We start from the raw sequence: 17549 nt of genomic DNA, 5'->3' as shown, positions 1-17549 counted from the left end.
CCTGACATCAGAACTAACAGCCACGTTCGGCAATGAGCCTTCAATTGCCCTTCCCAAGAGGAATCTAGGTGACAGGAGACTCTGCCCTGCAGCCAAATAACTCAGAGTTGTGAATCTCCTCTGGCTAGAGTCAGGCTTTGTCATGATTCTCCCTCTGTTCCTTGCTGAGCATTTTCATACCACACCCCCTTGTGCCCATTTCCTCCTGCATCCTCTGGGCTTGCTCGGAACAACCTTCAACCTTTTGAGGAGCGTACAATGAGTTAGCACCGGAAACTAGTTGGTGGTTGGCTGTTTCCCTGGTTTATGATATTTAACACGTTCCCAACATGAAAGCCAACTGAATGTTTCACACCTCTCTTTGCCCAAAGCCAGCCTTGCAGCGTAATGAACCTGGCAGTAGCATCCAGACGGGAGAGAATATTAGCACTGTGCTGCAAACAGGGCAGTCGAGCCAAGCCTCACCTTCAGTGTTAGTGAGTTGTTGCCTCAGCGTGTTCGCTGTAATCGCCAGCATTCGCTGTATGCGCCAGAACAGAACCACGTCGTTGCATTCGAGCTGGAACAGAGGAAGGTGTTAGCGCTGGCTGCCTTCCCTGCGGAGCCCTTGCACTAGAACGGTGACATTGCTCTGACACACACCCCGAGAACAGCGACTGTAGCAGAGACATGTTTTCTGCATGTCTTCGCACAAGTTAAGATGGGCTGTGTATGACCAAAAAAACAGCCAAAATCCCTATGCCCAAGGCCGCTCTCGACCTCGTTAAATATTTCTCCTACCCCTGCTGGCATGCAGTTGTTCACCCTTCTCCAGAGAAAGGTTGTGAAGGGACACAGAGGAAGCGACCTGCAGGCACGACATACAAACTGCGTTTGTGCACATGGTGCTCTCGGCTGGATCAGATCCACAAGGCGGAGACAGGCTAACTCCAAACTTTGTCTTGCTGCCTGACAAAAGCTTCCCAAGACAATGTAGGAGTTAGGGGTTGCACACGTGGTTGCAGGAGATAGCCCGGGTCCACTGGAAGCTCCAGTGTCTTAGAGGGATTGCCAAAGAGAGTAGAACATGGAAGGGACGCTGACATATCAACTACAGCTGGGTTTGCTGCCTTTAAGCCTGGTGTCAGTGGATGGCAACTCCCCAGCTTCTCCCTGAAACCCATCTTATGCCAACTGCCCCGCCCACACCAGTCCTGCAGAAAGGCTTCTATGGGAGGGACAAGGAGGGTTTCAGACTGTGTACATTGATTCTTTCCCATTAATCACGGGGAGATTCTTCGGTTTTCGTTTTTTGGCAATTTTCCCTTTATTTCAGCACACTGATTAAAGAGCCTAAAAACAAGCCTCCCTTTTGTACCTCTGCAGACAGCACTGCACTCATCCAACTCCCACAGTTTAAAATACCAACCATATATGAAGCTACAAAAGGTGGCTCTCTCAACAGACGAAATATTGTCAGCTTTATCATCCCATAATTGTGAGTATAAATCTGTGAAACGTGCTGAGCCATTTCCAACCTCCAGGGATGATGTCCATTAGCAGGATCAAAAATAGATTTCCAAACCACTGCACCAGAGCAAAAATCACCATCTTTCTTCTAGCGTTTCTTTTACAAATACTGACAGTTCCCCTGATACGCTAAAAGGTTCAACAGAGGAAGTCTGAATGTTAGCTCTGTGGCGGATTGTTAAAAATGAAAATTACTTACACATGGCCCACATTTTATTGTGCCAAATATTAACCCTTACTTCTCTTTCCAACATTACTTTCCTACCCTCTTTGCAGAAAAGCCACTCTCCTTAGCATTAAGGCTTTTCTTCTACTACAGCTTTGAAATCTAGAAGTAAGAAGAGAAGACTTTAATTGGAGAAGGAGGGTGGGGGTGGGGGTAGAAATAAGAGGATACCAGCGAGATGCCAATAGTCCACCAGGACAGTTGTAACATTAAATTGTCATAACACACTGAAGAGTGAGAATCAGGTAAATAGATGCTTAGTTGATTACTGACATCTAGTGGGCGTTTTATATAATTACCACCTCATGGAATTTTGTCCATTTAAAGCAGTGAGCTGGGATTATAAATACCATATTGAATATTTAAAAGCTTATAAAAAAAGATTAATTTTAAATGGCTGCTTTCTTTTTGACTAGGTCTCAATAGACATTGCAACAGTATGCATTCCCTAAATTCCCTTGTTTTCCTTAAGTTACCTCAGAGTCCACAAAATGCCTTTGGTAGTAATAAAAACCTCTTCGACACAGATTACAGTGGCTCAAAGCAGTCTTCAAGAAATGTCTTCTATAAACTTGGTGCCATGTGTCTTTAATCTAAGAAGAAAGTGGATTAATTGCATAAGCATTCTCCGGTTAATATTGTATGTATTTTAATAAGCACATCTCATCCGCAAGCACAAGAAAAAAGTTCAGAACTGATTTAAACATTGAGGGAAAAGGATTGTGCAAATGTTATGCGGTTAACAGATAGTAAATTAATGAAAGCTACATATAATCAACATCTTAACTGAATCCAAAGCAAACATTAAAAAGGATTCTGTCAAATAGCATGTTTACATTTCTGCTCTACAAAGTCTGCAACATCCTCCCAGAAGCTTAACATGATTGTGTGCAGACACTGTCTGCATGTTTAAATGGCACACAGTTACTCTGAGTTAAATGCAAGTAACATCATACGCTGCAAAGACTCATTTGAGCACAATGGATCGAGCGCTCTGAATGACCTACGCTAGTTAACTTGCTGTTTAGCCAGGTAAGCATATGAGTGGGTCTTAGGTTTCTGAAGGAAGTGCTCACACTTAGAACTTTCCTTGAGCAGATTTCTTTAAGCCCCAAATCTTGAAAACTCTTCAGCACACACTCTGGTTTCTTCTCACAGCAGTGTGTTCTAGCACATGAAGGACTGTGCTTGAACTCTGAAGAAATGGATTCTGTTCTGACTGCCACTGACTAGCTGAGGGCCCTGGGCAAGTCATGTCACTTGACCTCTCTGCCTCAATTTCTCTCAACTCTAAGCAGGGGAAAATGCCACTACTTTCTTCTGTAAAGTGCTTTGAGATCCTCTGATGGGAACTGCTGTATAATAGTTAAGTATTACAACTATGTACTTAGCTTGAGTGTTCATGGTAGTAAAGTTAAGCATGTGCTTAAGTGTGTGCAGGATTGGGGCCAGAGTTACTACCAAACAACACAGCACTGAAGAAAATGTTCATGTACCTAATACTGACAACATCTGAAATTTCACTTAACTAATTTTATAAGCTGAATGTTTAATGAAATGAAGAGCCTAGGACTTGAAGAACTTTATATGACTGGAACTGTTGACCTTTTTCCACAAGATGCTAACCCTGCTGGCCCAGCCCTTGGACAGAACATGCTCCCTTTGGCCAGAGCGAACTTCAACCTCCTTGGCTACTTCACCTCATGGACATAAAACATGAACTTCAGTCAAACGCAACTGCACATACAATTAAATACAAATCACAGAGTCTTTGTAAATAACTCAGAATAGATATAATTATTACTCTGTTCTCTGTGGAAGATTTGCCTCCCCTACACACTGTATGGACTATGCTATTTAGGGACAGACATGCTACCATATGGGCTTTTGTCACAGGCAATATATCTGCATAGCAGATTCGGATTCCACCCTGAACTGCTGAACTTCGGTTATTTGAGCCAACAAATAAGGCCTACAACAATGTGTGTATTGCGTGAAAACATTCATTTAATCATTTATTTTGAAACATCTGAATTCCAAGTTTAGTTACTTAGATAGTTATTTTTAGGACACCTTGGAAGAGCATACAAATACTTCCATATGTTCTGCTAGTAAGTTGCATCTTACCAAACACGGGTCCACTGTTACGCCTTTTGCTTCAAGGTTCTTTCGGACAGTTGTCACCTCGTCATTTGCAAGGTAAGCTGCGTGGTCTTCATTGCATTTGATCATCTTCTCAAGTTCATTTTTTGTTTCACTGCGAATATTCTTAAATAGAAGAGATTCAATTCAAACACAAACACTCCCACAATACTTGCAGTTGGTCATTTCCCAGCACTACCATTTGTGTGAAGTTGTCACTCTGTTTGCACGGCATACTATATCTATGCCATTAGGCCATACTAAAGAAACCCTTAACTAGACTTAACCCTTGAGCATGTGTAGTAATAATAAATATATCACACACACACACACACACACACACACACACACACACGCTACGTCTAGACTGGCATGATTTTCCAAAAATGCTTTTAACGGAAAAGTTTTCCGTTAAAAGCATTTTCGAAACAGAGCGTCTAGATTGGCACTTTTTGCGGAAAAGCGTCCGTGCCAATCTAGACGCGCTTTTCCGCAAAAAAGCCCCGATTGCCATTTTCACGATCGGGGCTTTTTTACGGAAAAGAAATCTCAGCTGTCTACACTGGCCCTTTTGCGCAAAAGTCTTTCGGAAAAAGACTTTTGCCTGAACGGGAGCAGCATAGTATTTCCACAAAAGCACTGACAATCTTACATGAGATCGTTAGTGCTTTTGCGGAAATTCAAGAGGCCAGTGTAGACAGCTAGCAAGTTTTTCCGCAAAAGCAGATGATTTTGCGGAAAAACTTGCTGGTCTAGACACAGCCAATATGGACAAAACATCTGAAGTGCAGATTGCTTGACAAGAAAGGTTTTAATTAAAGACTGCATTGAAAACTCCACCCAGCTGCACTGTAATTTCACAGCCTGTTATCTGCTCCTTAGACAAAGTACCACATTCAGTCTTAACTTCTCACAGAACCAACCTTTTTCGAGTCACCCTGAATATCGAATGCTGAGAAAGCAAGCCATGGAAAGAAAATGGATCCGTGAACTCTGTCAACCCAATAGGAAAATTTTCAAAACTCTTTCTTATCTTGATCTTGCTGCTGTTAAATATTATTCACGATGCAGTCTCCTGCCTGTGCTATGTTATAGCATGGTCCCCCCCTCCAAGGTCTTTCTACAGCAGAACCTCAGGGAATGAAACTCCCAGGAAGTGGAAGCTTTTCACAACCCTGAAAAGCTCAGAACTCTAAACAAAACATTATGGTTGGTCTTGCAAAAAGTTGACAACTGAACACTGATTTATGACAGCTTTGAAACTTTACTACTCAGAAGAAAAATGCTGCTTTTCTTTTTTTTTAGTTAATGTTTTTACACAGCATTGTTCTGTACTGGCCTCTTTTTTGAAGGGTGTGTGTTCTGTCTAATTACATACTTCTGGTTCTAAATGAGGTTGTGGTTGACTGGTCAGTTTGTAATGCTGGTATTCACAGCTTTGAGGACCTATTGTATACAGATATTCTCAAGATTACTCAAAGGGGAGTTGAGTCCCAACAGACACATTACATTTAATGGAAAAAAGTTTCTCACTTGCTCATAACTTAGAAGAGTGTGTTAGACAACATTAACTATCCACGGGCCAGATGTAAAACTGTAGTTTGTTACTGAAACAACATTATTTAGGCATGGTGGAATACTTCACTGTGTGATGCAAAAGACTAAATTAATTAACCTCCTGCTTACATATAGGTTTATCTACCAAGAATAGAACTTTCCTCATTACTGCAAACATCCAGCGTAACAACTGAAGAGTAAAACACATAATTCCAATGAAGTAGAAAGGAAGTAAGTTTATAATCTTTTATCTAATGCACGTGGCAGATCTCCAAGAGAAATAATGTCCTCTGGGCTGACACAAGCTTAGAAATGATCACTGGGAAATGTAACTGTGTACACAATCACCTATTTGGCATGTGCAATAGCACCAGAGTGCACAGGCCCATAATTTTAAACTTTAGTCACTAATAATCACCATGCCCATAAGAGTATGCAGCTGCAAGCCATCCAGTATTTGTTTGCTTTTACCTGTTCTTTAGTGCGGCCTACCCAGTAGAACCATCTCTTTTTCCAGTCTGGGCCCACCATGTCTTCAATTACAGATTCAGCTAGAAAAGGAAACAAGATATTAGGTATCACTCAGAGGCCTTGTTTATACTTACCAGAGGATCAATGCTCCGGCGATCAATCTTCCAAATTCGATTTAGAGGGTCTACTAAACACCCATTAAATCAAATGCTCAAGGTGCCCCCATCGACTGTGGTACTCCTTGCAGTCACAAGGAGTCAGGGAAGTTGATGGGAGAATTTCTCCCATTGACCTCCCGCTATGGGGCTGCCCCGATAATCAACGTCAGGTATGTCGACTCTAGCTATGCAACTGATGTAGCTGGAATTGCGCAACTTATGTCGATTTTCTCCACCAGTGCCGACTAAGCCTCAGTAAAATACATGCTACTAGAAAAGTTGCTTCTTAAGCTAAAACCTTAAGTATGATAAAAAAAAGTGGACTTTAACTCCTCGTATTCACTTTTTAAATGAGGTTTGAAATTTTCAAAGCTGTCTAGGGGATTTAGATCTATCGTTCATTAATTCTAAGTGTGCGAGTATTGCATCATCAGTGAGTCTGATGTGTACTCCACACCGAACACCACTGTAATTAAACACCCCCACAGCCCTGCACAGAAAGCTTTTCCCTGTCAGCAAATAGAAAATATGACACTCACTATCTTTGAGGCGACTCTGGAGAGTCTCCTCCATGAAGTGAATAGCTGCATCCCACTGCTGTTTATCCGATATTGACCGATCTTCCAAAGCATTGTGCTGTATCACTCGCTGGCAATGCAGACAAACAAGATTAGGGTTTACAGAGCATCTTTTCAGTTGGCAAAATAAATGTAGAACCTACCTTAAAGACTGAAAGTGGCAAACAAAAAGTCAAACTTAAAACAATATTTCTTACAATGAAAACATGCCCCATTCAAAAGTGATTTCTGAAAACTACTCCGTTTTAGCAGTAAGTGCTAGTCAGAAAATCTTCATGGACATAGCACTTACTCTGTGTAGTACACCAGTAGGACAAACTTTCTGCACATCACCTAACATTGCTTTGTCTTGATATTCAGCCTCCTATGTTTCTGACAAAAGGCAAAACATGTGGAATGATAAGTAGAAGAAAGACAAGATGGGTACAGTAACCTCTCTTTTATTGAACTAACGTCTATCGGTGAGACACACAGGCTTTTGAACATAGAGGTTTTTCTTCATGTCTGGGAAACAGGCTCGGTGTCACAGCCAAATATAATGTGGAAAAGATTGTTTGGGTTAAGTATTAAGGCATATTAAGGTGAACTGGACCATTAACATCCTTCCGGTCACAGGAAGAAAGGAACTGGGTGAGTGCGAGCTGTTAGTGAGTTATAAATTGTTGTTATAAGCTATAAATCCAGCACCTCTATTCAGTCCATGATTTTTAGTATCTAGCAAAGTTCTGAATTTAGTTACCAGGCTCATGTTTTGAAAATGCTGTGCAGGCTTCCTTTAAGTATGAGGACAGAGGTCAGATTTAGAGTGATTTAGAGAGTGCCACTGGGAAAAGTGTTCACCCACAGGTAACAAGACGTTTTTGTCTTTTATCATTTTTCTATGCGAGTTCATGCAAAAGACATAGTTTCAAGGACATAGCTCTTGTTGGGACGTGTTGTGGTAGGTATGTCTAGGATCCATAGAACATGAAAGATGTTTTGAGGAGAATGTTGTTCATTGTAGCAGCAGAGATCTAGCTGCAGGTTTTGCTTTGTTCTGGCAGGGTCTAGTGCCGCTTTGAATTGGTTTGTCCAGGTTTGTGGGGAGCTTGCTTCTAATTAGGAGTTTGGAGAGGCTAGGGGGTTGTTTCAAGGCAGATTCCGTTCAGGTTGGGATCTTCATTGATTACGACTGCAGTTGTTTGAGGATACCTCACATGCGTTCCAGTGAGAGGTGGTAGGTGACAGCTGGGGGTGAGAGGTCAGAGGCATTTTGTTTCTGTATTGAAGCATTTTCCTCAGAGTATCTGAGTGGCCCATTCCACGGTGCAATCGATTTCTCTAGTGAAGAGTCCTTATACATCACAGGTGGTTTTGAACGGGTGACGGTGCATATGCCAAACTTTCTCCTTTGAGCATATTCTGTGGTACCCAAGTGCCGGTGTGTAGAGAACAGAAGGCTTGTGTGCTTGGGGTGGTTACTGTATCTATGAAGGTAGGTGTGGGAATCAATGGGTTTCTTGTTTATAGCTGTCTGTTGGGTTGCCTTACTGAGGCTGATCAGACAGATATACACAAGAAACACACTGCTCAGCTTGACTCCCCCCAACAGAAGTTGGTCTGATAAAAGATATTATTTCCTCACCTTATCTCATCTCTCTAGTATCCTGGGACCAACACAACTACATTCGACTGTCAGCCAGGAATCCCTCTGGATCATGGACCCAGCCTACCAGAGGGGCACATAACTACTATTTACTACACTCTTAAGTTTACATTATTCATTCATTTTACTTATTTATGTGATTTTCATCCAGTGGGTCGTGGGGCACAAGAAAAAAAAACCTCAATAAACCTGAGGACCAAACAGTGAGATTATTGGGTACTGGGAAGGTACCTGTCCATGAAAGGTATGGTTAAAATGAAATAAAGTAAAATAAAATACAAAATAATAAAAAATAAAATGAAACAACCCCCCCCCCAAAGAACCACTCATTCACATCATGCCATTCAAAAGCAAAGATTCAATTCCCTAGAACTTCTCCCAACAGTTTTATGATTTAACACAAAAATGCAAGTAAAACGAACAATGCCTCTTAAATCAAAATGAGTTCAAAGGCAATAGCTTGGCAGCCACACGAATGACTACCACACCGTACCAGGCTGTCTTCTGCTCTCTCATTCCACTTGTGTCGTTTTATACTTTCTTCTTTGACAGCTTGTTTCAGTTTGTCAAAGATGTCATCATGCTCTTTTCCTTTCCTTTCTGTCATGAAGAGAGAAAATTCTTCCTGCAGAGTCTCCCAGGCCACCTAGAAAATTAACAGAAAGTTTCCTTCTGGAGCAGTCCATTGCTGTGCATGTATCGCAGTGACTAGCACAATCTCGCAAGCATGCAAATACTCGCTCACCAAGACACGAGAATGTAGTGATCTGCTTCCGTGGCTCACATATCAGAGAAAGGAACACTAAACTTTGCTCACTTAGCGGCAACAGAGGAACAGAAAGATGAATTATTCAGGTGGGACTGGGGGAATATGGATACATTTAGCTTCCAGCTTTGACACTTAAGAGGAATTTGTATTGGAAAATATTTAGTGGAACAGTCAAATAATGTTTCCAGTGGTTTTGTGGCTCTGAGCTCTTACAGATTAGCTGGAATGGGCAGGAGCACGGCTGTCAGAACAACAATCAGAACTGCTCTTCTGGTGCCATTTAGTTTTAATTCCTAACCTTCCTTTCAGGAGGCTTGCCAACAGAAAAATGAAGAGTTGTGAATATGAAAGCAAGGAGATATTTTTAATTAGAAAACTAAAATGCATTCTACCAAATAAATTCTAACCTCTACTGCTTTATTAGGCAGTTGTTTGTCAGTCCACTGCTTCAGCTTGATGTCCACAGTGGTGTTGAATGTCCCTGAATTTGTGGTCTGTGCTGCCGGCAGGTAGATGTTCTCAATCACGTGAGTAGATACTCTTTCCCACAATGTTTTCTGAAGAATCTCCTCCCTAAATTGAAAAGTAGAACATCTCTGATGACTTCCAGTCCACAGAGCTCTAATCCATATGGCCAATCCACCTTAACCTACTTTAATAAACTAACAAAACAGATGTCCTCTTGTATTGTCATTATTCCTAACGCAAACCCCTATCCATGAACTGCCTGGAACTTTTACCAATGTTCAGAGGCCTGACGAATAATGAAACTAGCTAAGGAGTCATCATGAATATATGACACAGTTCATTTGTTATATTAGATTCTCATGTTGCTATGGACCGAACAACCATTTTTCCTAATTGTATTGTATAGACAGTAAAGAAAACACAGGCTTTATTAGTGATGATTTAGCTCCCCCAAATCATTTTTAAATACTGTTTTAAAACATTTTAGAGAGACAAGGTGATTGAGGTGACAACTTTTATTAGACCCTTTTCTGTTGTTGAGAAAGACAAGCTTTGGCACTGACAGAGTTCATCTTCAGCTCCTCACCCACCTTTTTCTATATCATCTTGGGACTAACACAGCTACAGGGACACTGTATGAAAATATTTTGGAAAATTTCACATAATAGGCGCTAAAGGGGACAGCGTTGTCATTCAAATATTCAGGACACAGCAGGCTCAAGGCCAGCTGATATGCCAACTCAAGAGGAATGTCTGAGGAACTTTTCAGAAGTGTCGCTCCACCTCCTTCCATTTCACTAGCATACTAGTAAGTCGGCCTTTGCTGTACTTTTATTAAATATCTTTATTCTCCTCAAGCTGTAGTAACTTCAAATCTGTCTGCCTGCCACATCAATACAGACGGGGCTGAAGTCACTCCATTCTTTACATTTGGGAAAGGATTTTGGTTTAAATATGTTTTCAAAGCTTGTAAAACTATTCATAGGAACCTTCAAAAAACAAGAAAGAATTCTGGAAAATTTACCATTAGTAAATAAAAATGGCTATGGTCTCTAGCAAAAATGATGGTTTCCTGAAAAGCTTTTGTTCACACCACAGTAAGTGTGAACGACAAAGCACAAACTCCTTTACTGGAGTAAGGAGAGCTCTACTGAGAGTGATGATATTGCATGATACTTTTGCTTAGGCCAGGATGCTGGAACCATCAGGGAAGGTGTTTGTCCCTTACAATGAGTAACAGAGCGAGGCTGGATCCTCTGACTATGAGCAAATGCAATCTCAAAAGCTTCCTTATTGTCAGGCCAGTTTCATCAGATCAACAAATCAACCTTAAAAAGACACAATGGAAAGTGTAACACGTTAGAACAATATGCAGTCCTCAGCAACTCGTCACTATCACTTTGCATGTGCTGATCACTTGTTGCATATCATTCTGTACTCAGTGTCTAACACATGGATATTTTTATGGCCCAGGTTGCCAGTTTCCCTGTCACCAACAGCAGACTTTTTAATAATTAAATTGGATCATAGTGGTGACATGTTAGCATCTGACAGATCACAAGTATAGCAATATTGGTACTTCTCACACATGTGATACAATGGGTAGAACAGAGGAACCTGGGTCAGATTAGGCAATGAATGCACTGAGCTCTGAAACCTTAGGCCAAAATAGGAACCCAGAAGAACGTACTGCACAGAAAACAGTCACAGCCGAGATCTGTTTTGAGGGAATTGTTTTCTTTAATGGACTGCAATTGCCCCAGATTCTAACCTGTGACCAAGCTGCAGTTTCCGAGGCAGAGGGTGCAAAAGTGGCTGAAGCTAGAATGTGGGAATGTTTGGGCTATGCTCTTTCCCCTAGCTCTCCTGTCTTACTGGATAAAAGACAGTTAGAAGTAGAATGGTGTCTCTGTTAGCCAGGGACTCCTCTGTGTAGAGGGAAACCTCAAAAGGAACCGTTAATTCTTAGCCTTGAAGTTGGCTTATCTTGTCTTTCAACCCCCAGTCTCTGATTTTCAAAGAAATTACAGAAATTAATATTTTCAAGATTGTGTATGGAAAACATGTGCGCTACCTCAGCACACTTGGTGGTACATGAATCAAGAAAATTAGAAGGATTACAAAAATTCACACTTAGTGAGAACATGACCAACTGTTGATCCATTATCAAAATGTAAAAGCATCCTTGCTTTTGCATGTTCAGGTTCACGCCTGGGACTATCATTTTTGGAAGAGGAACATATAGCATAAACGTGGAATTGAATAGTTACTGTACCAGTGCTTTGGTGTGACCTGGCTCAAACTTATAACCTCATCAAGGATTTCATTCTTCGCTTTCTCAAACAGTTCATTCTGTGCAAAGACAAGGATGGAAATCAATGAAGACCCTGTGATGATGTCTTTACCTTGAATATGTCCAGACTTTAGTTTTCTATGAGGTGCAAATGAATACTTTTTCATGGCTTGCAAATCTAAACCACAACCTTCCAGTTGTGTTCTGGACAGCATTCACTCTTACACATGCTAGCCCAGTGCATAGTCCTTAGTCGTTTGTTCCGCCCAGCTGCTCAATTCCTAGGAGCAAGCTGGGGGATTAAAACAGAAAAGAACCTTTACAAAGGACCAGAGAGAAAGACAATTTCCTGTCTTCCTGCAAGGACAGAGAAAACAGGATGAGCTGACAGAACAATAATCTACATGATTACCAAGAAGCATCATTCCTTGTTAGAACATAAGAACAGCCAGACTGGGTCAGACCAATGGTCCCTCTAGCCCGGTGTCCTGTCTGCTGACAGTGGCCAGCGTCAGGTGCTCCAGGGGGAGTGAACAGAACAGGGAATCATCAGGTGATCCCTCTCCTGTTTCCCATTCCCAGCTTCTGGCAAACAGAGGCTAGGGCGAGTAGATTGACTCAGTAGAGAATACAGGATTTCGGCAGCACTGCAGCTATTTGAAAACTGAGACTTACGTTTTGTTAAGCTCAAGTGACTAAATTTTTGAAGCAACTGATTTCATATTACCTAAGATCTGATTCTCATTTACACAGTTCTGGTGGCTGCAAGAGGCCTTAAAAGTGAAATGAAGATGAATTATGCCTTTAAGGTCCCTTTACAAAGCCAGAGTGCTGCAAAGGAGCCATAGTACGAACGAGGATGAGACCTATCATTTCTAACCCATAATATTAACACACAATTTCTAATGTATCAAGTAAATGTGCAATGGAATTTACCCGATCAAGCTCTCGCAACCGGGGGTAGTTGTTCTTCCACTCGGTCTCAAGATTAAAACGTGTTGCTATCAAAAGAAAAAGCAAAGAGATGCAATTAAGACATTTATACTCTGTTCAGAATGCTTAGCTGACATGTTTTATTTTGCTTAGTAACTTACTTTGATTTGTCTGCTGTTACATGCAATCACTTAAATCCTACCTTTTATACCTAATGAAGTCACTCTTGTTTATTAATAATTACTTACACTGAGTAGTGATTATAATCTGGGGGAAGGGAGGGAGGAGATAACAGCTGTGCACAGCTCTCTTTCACTGATAAAGGGGGCTAACAACTTACGAGCTCACTCTGAATAAGGATTTTGGTCCCACTGGGGCTGTGCACCTGATGGCTGTGCCAAGTCCCTTTGATTGAGCCTTCCCAGAGCTGAATGGCTCTTGGAAGAGCAGCCCACAGGAAGGGAAGAGAGCAGGAAATCTCCAGTTTCATCCCCCCTTCCGTTTTCTCAGCTGGGGCCCCACACTGGGCGAGTGATTCTCAGCCTGTGGCCCATCAGCGGTAGATGGGGGTGAAGTGGGTCAGGATCCTGCTCCCACACCCCGTTCTCCTTGTGCTGCGGAATCTCAGCTGCTCCATCACCCACAGCCAGGAGAGCCCAGCACCCAGCCTTCTCATTCTGGGGCCGGGCCGGGCTTCCACTTCTGGGGCACCTACGGCAAGATGCTTCTTGGAGGATTGTCCACCCCAGGTCTTACCCTTCCCCCCTGTAAGACAGACACAGCGCCTCCCTCAGAAGGAGCGGCGGGTCTTCTTTCCCCTCCTCCTTTCCAGAGGGAGGCAGGGCCGGCTGCCAGCTCTCTTCCTAGAGAAGGTCGTGGGATTCCTGATCTCCACTCACACAGCTGCAGGCTCCTTAATCCCATGTTACATTCAGGCATGTCTCCCCCTCTCCCTCCCTCCCTGAATGTCCCCACAGCGGTCTCCAATCAGTGCAAAGGATTCTGGGGCACATCTGAGGAGGTGTCCCACATGCTGTGGGCTGTGACCCCAAATCTGTGCCATTGCTGGGGGAGTCACCAGAGGTGCTACCTCAGCAGGACAGTGTGGTGGGGTGCCCCAGAGGACAGGCATGCAGGCTCAGTGGTATGATCAGCACATCAGGTTACAGTCTCAAGGGGATCTCTGTTATGGGCTCAGTCTCAATCAAGAACACTTTATGCACATCTCTGTTGTGTTACATTTATCAGCTTAGCAGCGGAGTGAATTCAGTTACTGTAAGAACACAAAGGCTGAAACTTTCTTTTCAGCTCTCCTTGTGCCTAAAAAGCTTGTGAGGGGTAGCAAAGTTAGTCTGTTACTGGAAAAAACAAAAAAACCATAAAAAAACCAAGCTTCAAATTCGTTATTTTACTATTTTTCTTGTAAAATTTCTCTTTGTGGCTAAAGATATTATTTAGCAAACTGCAAAGGGTTCCCAAACTGGAGAGATGCCAGTTCCTTTACAGAGAAAGGAGCAGGAGATCCCCATTATATCTGTACAGGAGGAAAATGTGGACTTCTCAGCACAAAAAAGAAAAACGTCTAACAAATTGGACTCAAATAGGAAGGCCTCTCCGCAGCAGTGGGAAGACAGGCAGAACCCTTAGTGCCACTGCAAAGATGGTAGGGCCCGTGGGAGGAGGAGACCCAGCTGCAGCACATGTAGAAGGCTAGGAAAATGGTTTCCGTGGGAGGAGGAGGAGGATTCGGTTAGGGTTTTACAGTAACTGGGATGAAGCTTGGCGGAGCACGTTGCCACCAGAATGTCAAGAAGAGGAAAGATCATTTAAGGACACTGTGGATTGGTCAGAGCGATGACTCATGTTCAGCAACAAACAGTTAGGCCCCTCACTAGCACAGTATGAATTTGGTCAGCCCTGGACAGCCCTACCTTCCACAAATTCATAGGACAGCGGAGATGGAGTTGGCTTTCCTGCGGGTTTCCTGTGTGGATGCCAGGGCTTCTCATCCCTCCTGACTTAGTTACAGCCCAGCTCAGCGTCGGGCTGTGCCATAGGTCGCTCCTCTGGATCTAAGGAGCCCTCTTAGGGCTTGCCTACCCTGCAGCTGACAAAGAGACTCCCAGCTTAGCCACGCAGTCTTGTGTTAGTGGGACTCAAGTTAGCATGCTGCAAAAGCAGCCTGGATGTTGTTACTTGGGCATGAGATACACAGCTCCGCCCAAGCGGCCAGGCCAAACTGCTATCTGCAGCCCGGCTAGCGTCAGTCTGTTGGCCTGAGTAGCTGGCTGGCTGCCGGCTGCAGTGCAGGCAGACCATTAGTGGCTGGGAGGGGCTGAGCTGCACCCGGTTAGCTGAGCTGGGAGAGACGCAAAGGGCCATTCAGTTTCTCCTTCTGCACCAAGGTTTTCCCTCTTATCCATCCACTAGCAGGGGAGGGCACATGCCCAATGGTTCTTTTCTCGGGGAGGTTGGTTTATTGCTGACTGTATCATGGTGAGATGTTAATTTGTTTATTTAATAAAGTCGAGGCCTTTGAGCCACAAACTACCCTTCACTTGAGATCCCTAAGGCAGCACGACACGGCAATTTCTCATGAATGATTCCATACAAGACAACGCGCAGATGCGCACTGGCCAGAGGACGCCAAACACTGGAATTACAGATCATTCATGCAACTGTGCACAGGACATTAGCAAAGCTCCATGACACACTATGGCTAACACTAGCCAATACTAGCAGACTTTGTCGTTGGGGTATTACCTTTAAAAGCATCCGCTTGCTGCTCCACCGACTCTCTCACCATGTTCCAAAAGCAATCAGACACAGCAAGACTCAGGTTCCGCGTTGTCACCTGGTGTGCCTTCAGCATACACGTCCTGTACAGACAGAGCAGCATTTTAAAAGTGCCTTTGCTCCAGCAATAAATCTTTGCTTTCTATACTGAAGAACAATTTAACACCAGAATATGCATCATCCGAACCTAAAACCTTGACTCTCCCCACAAAATATCTAATGTACATAACGGTATTCAGAGTTCTCCTTGAATAACAAGGGGAAAAAAAGTGTCCTGCAACCCCAGAAGGAAAGTCTGGACTTCACTGCCTAAGCAACATGAATCCTACTTCTTTCCTGAGCTCAAGTGTAAGTTTGCTAAATCAGGGTGGGCCACACAGCTGCACGTCTGAAAGGACAGCTCTGCTTGCCACCAAAAGCTCTGAGGATTAGTAGACCCTGTAACATATACATAGAGCTTTCATGCTAAAGGTCTGCAGCAGAGTTAAGCTACAGGAATGTATGCTAGCTTACTGATGAGAGTCACTTTAGTATTAAGTATAAATAGCAACCTACTTCAACAATTTTGAATTTTGAAAAAATTCCTCTTCATAGTCTTTAATAGATTCAATACTTTCACTGCTGTTTCCTGGAGAAGGGAGAGAGAGCCATAACAATTCCATTTAGACTTTGATTCTGTATCAACAAATAAAAAAGAACCAGGAACAGAACTCTGATTACCTTTTCCTGTAACGACTGCAAAGTAACCCAAAGCCTTCATTGGGAAGAGTTTACCTTCAATGATTTGTTGTATCTACGGAAATAAAGTACAAAAGTATGCTGATCTTGTATCCATTCTCTTTTTAAATCCATATATTAAAATGTCTCCAATATATACCACAGATAGACTATATAGGAGACTATATAGGAGATTATACAGAGGTTTTATTGCACTTTGAAAATGATAATTAAAGAAAGACTCGAATACAGGACAAACTCAATACCAAAATCCACAATAAATAGCTCGAGGGTGGAAAGCCACTTCAAAATCAATGTTCACTGGACTGAAAGTTCTCACAACAATTAAACTTAAATAAACTTATGAATAATAAATGTTTTCTTGACTGTCTTGGATATTACTTAAAAGAAAAATACATTTTAATAGCAAGCTATTTAGCGTTTTACTTCCATATATTACAAATAAGGGAAATATATACCTATTTTACAAATGGAGAAAATAAGAGAGTTGAAAGGTCTTTTGAAAACCTTCCCCAAAAGTTAGGTGTGATTTTATGTTTGTATTTGCACCACAATCTTCTGCACTAGTGCCCTTTTATATGCTTTGACATAGAAACAGAGGGCTTATATAGTTACCCTGTTTGGGCTGGCCACGTTTTTCTCAGCAAGGTCCACTTTAGTCAAAACAAAGATGGTCCTTTTCCCATGAGGATCCATTTGACTGACTAAATCAGTGACGATACTACGTTCAGCATCCACCGACCCATCTGAAAAGATTTTTAAAATGCCATTTCAAGAACTACTGTACAATCTTCAGTGCTCAATCTCTGACTACTCAGCTGGCACTACAGTTATTTTGTAGCAAATTGTTTAAGTTAAAAATAGTAATGTCAGAATGCTCCTCATTATTTTGCTTTTAGTACAAGTAGCACAAATTTGCATCAGAAAATTATTTTCACCTGGTGACTAATAATGCAAGTAAGTTTCCACCAAAACTAAAATACACCAAGACTTGAAAGTATTCACCAAAATTATTTGGAAAAAGTACATGATACAATTCTTTGTACAAAAATCTCTCTACTGTTGTTAAGCGCAGGAGAACACTGTTTTGGGGAAACCTTAAGTATAAACAGTTCTATTGCGGTCTTGGTTATATTTTAAAAGTAATAAAAATAAATATAATATTTTTTGTGTTAGAGGCAAAAGGGTCAAACAATGGCATGAGTTTAAGAAAAAAAATGTAGATATCACAGTGTACACTGTGGAGCCCACAGTGCAAATTCCCAC

At 42.2% G+C, this 17549-nt stretch overlaps 1 protein-coding gene across 4 annotated transcripts in view; it reads right to left on the bottom strand.

The window, feature by feature from the left end:
- Nucleotides 1-17549, bottom strand: part of OPA1 (OPA1 mitochondrial dynamin like GTPase) — an 87995-nt gene that overhangs the window by 32172 nt on the left and 38274 nt on the right. For all 4 annotated transcript variants that reach the window (XM_075938291.1, XM_075938293.1, XM_075938292.1 and 1 more), the window contains 13 exons: nt 16899-17029; nt 16266-16338; nt 16101-16173; nt 15513-15628; nt 12753-12817; nt 11799-11875; nt 9463-9628; nt 8780-8932; nt 6603-6711; nt 5906-5985; nt 3863-4003; nt 2212-2328; nt 466-559 (listed from right to left, as the gene is read on the bottom strand). In XM_075938291.1, coding sequence (XP_075794406.1) covers nt 466-559; nt 2212-2328; nt 3863-4003; nt 5906-5985; nt 6603-6711; nt 8780-8932; nt 9463-9628; nt 11799-11875; nt 12753-12817; nt 15513-15628; nt 16101-16173; nt 16266-16338; nt 16899-17029 — 1395 coding nt within the window. The remainder of the gene's footprint in view (nt 1-465; nt 560-2211; nt 2329-3862; nt 4004-5905; nt 5986-6602; nt 6712-8779; nt 8933-9462; nt 9629-11798; nt 11876-12752; nt 12818-15512; nt 15629-16100; nt 16174-16265; nt 16339-16898; nt 17030-17549) is intronic.

This window comes from Pelodiscus sinensis, chromosome 10, assembly GCF_049634645.1.
Source record: "Pelodiscus sinensis isolate JC-2024 chromosome 10, ASM4963464v1, whole genome shotgun sequence".
Taxonomy (NCBI): Eukaryota; Metazoa; Chordata; order Testudines; family Trionychidae; genus Pelodiscus; species Pelodiscus sinensis.
The sequence above is the reverse complement of the archived record's forward strand: the minus strand, read 5'-3'. Positions and strand labels throughout refer to the sequence as shown.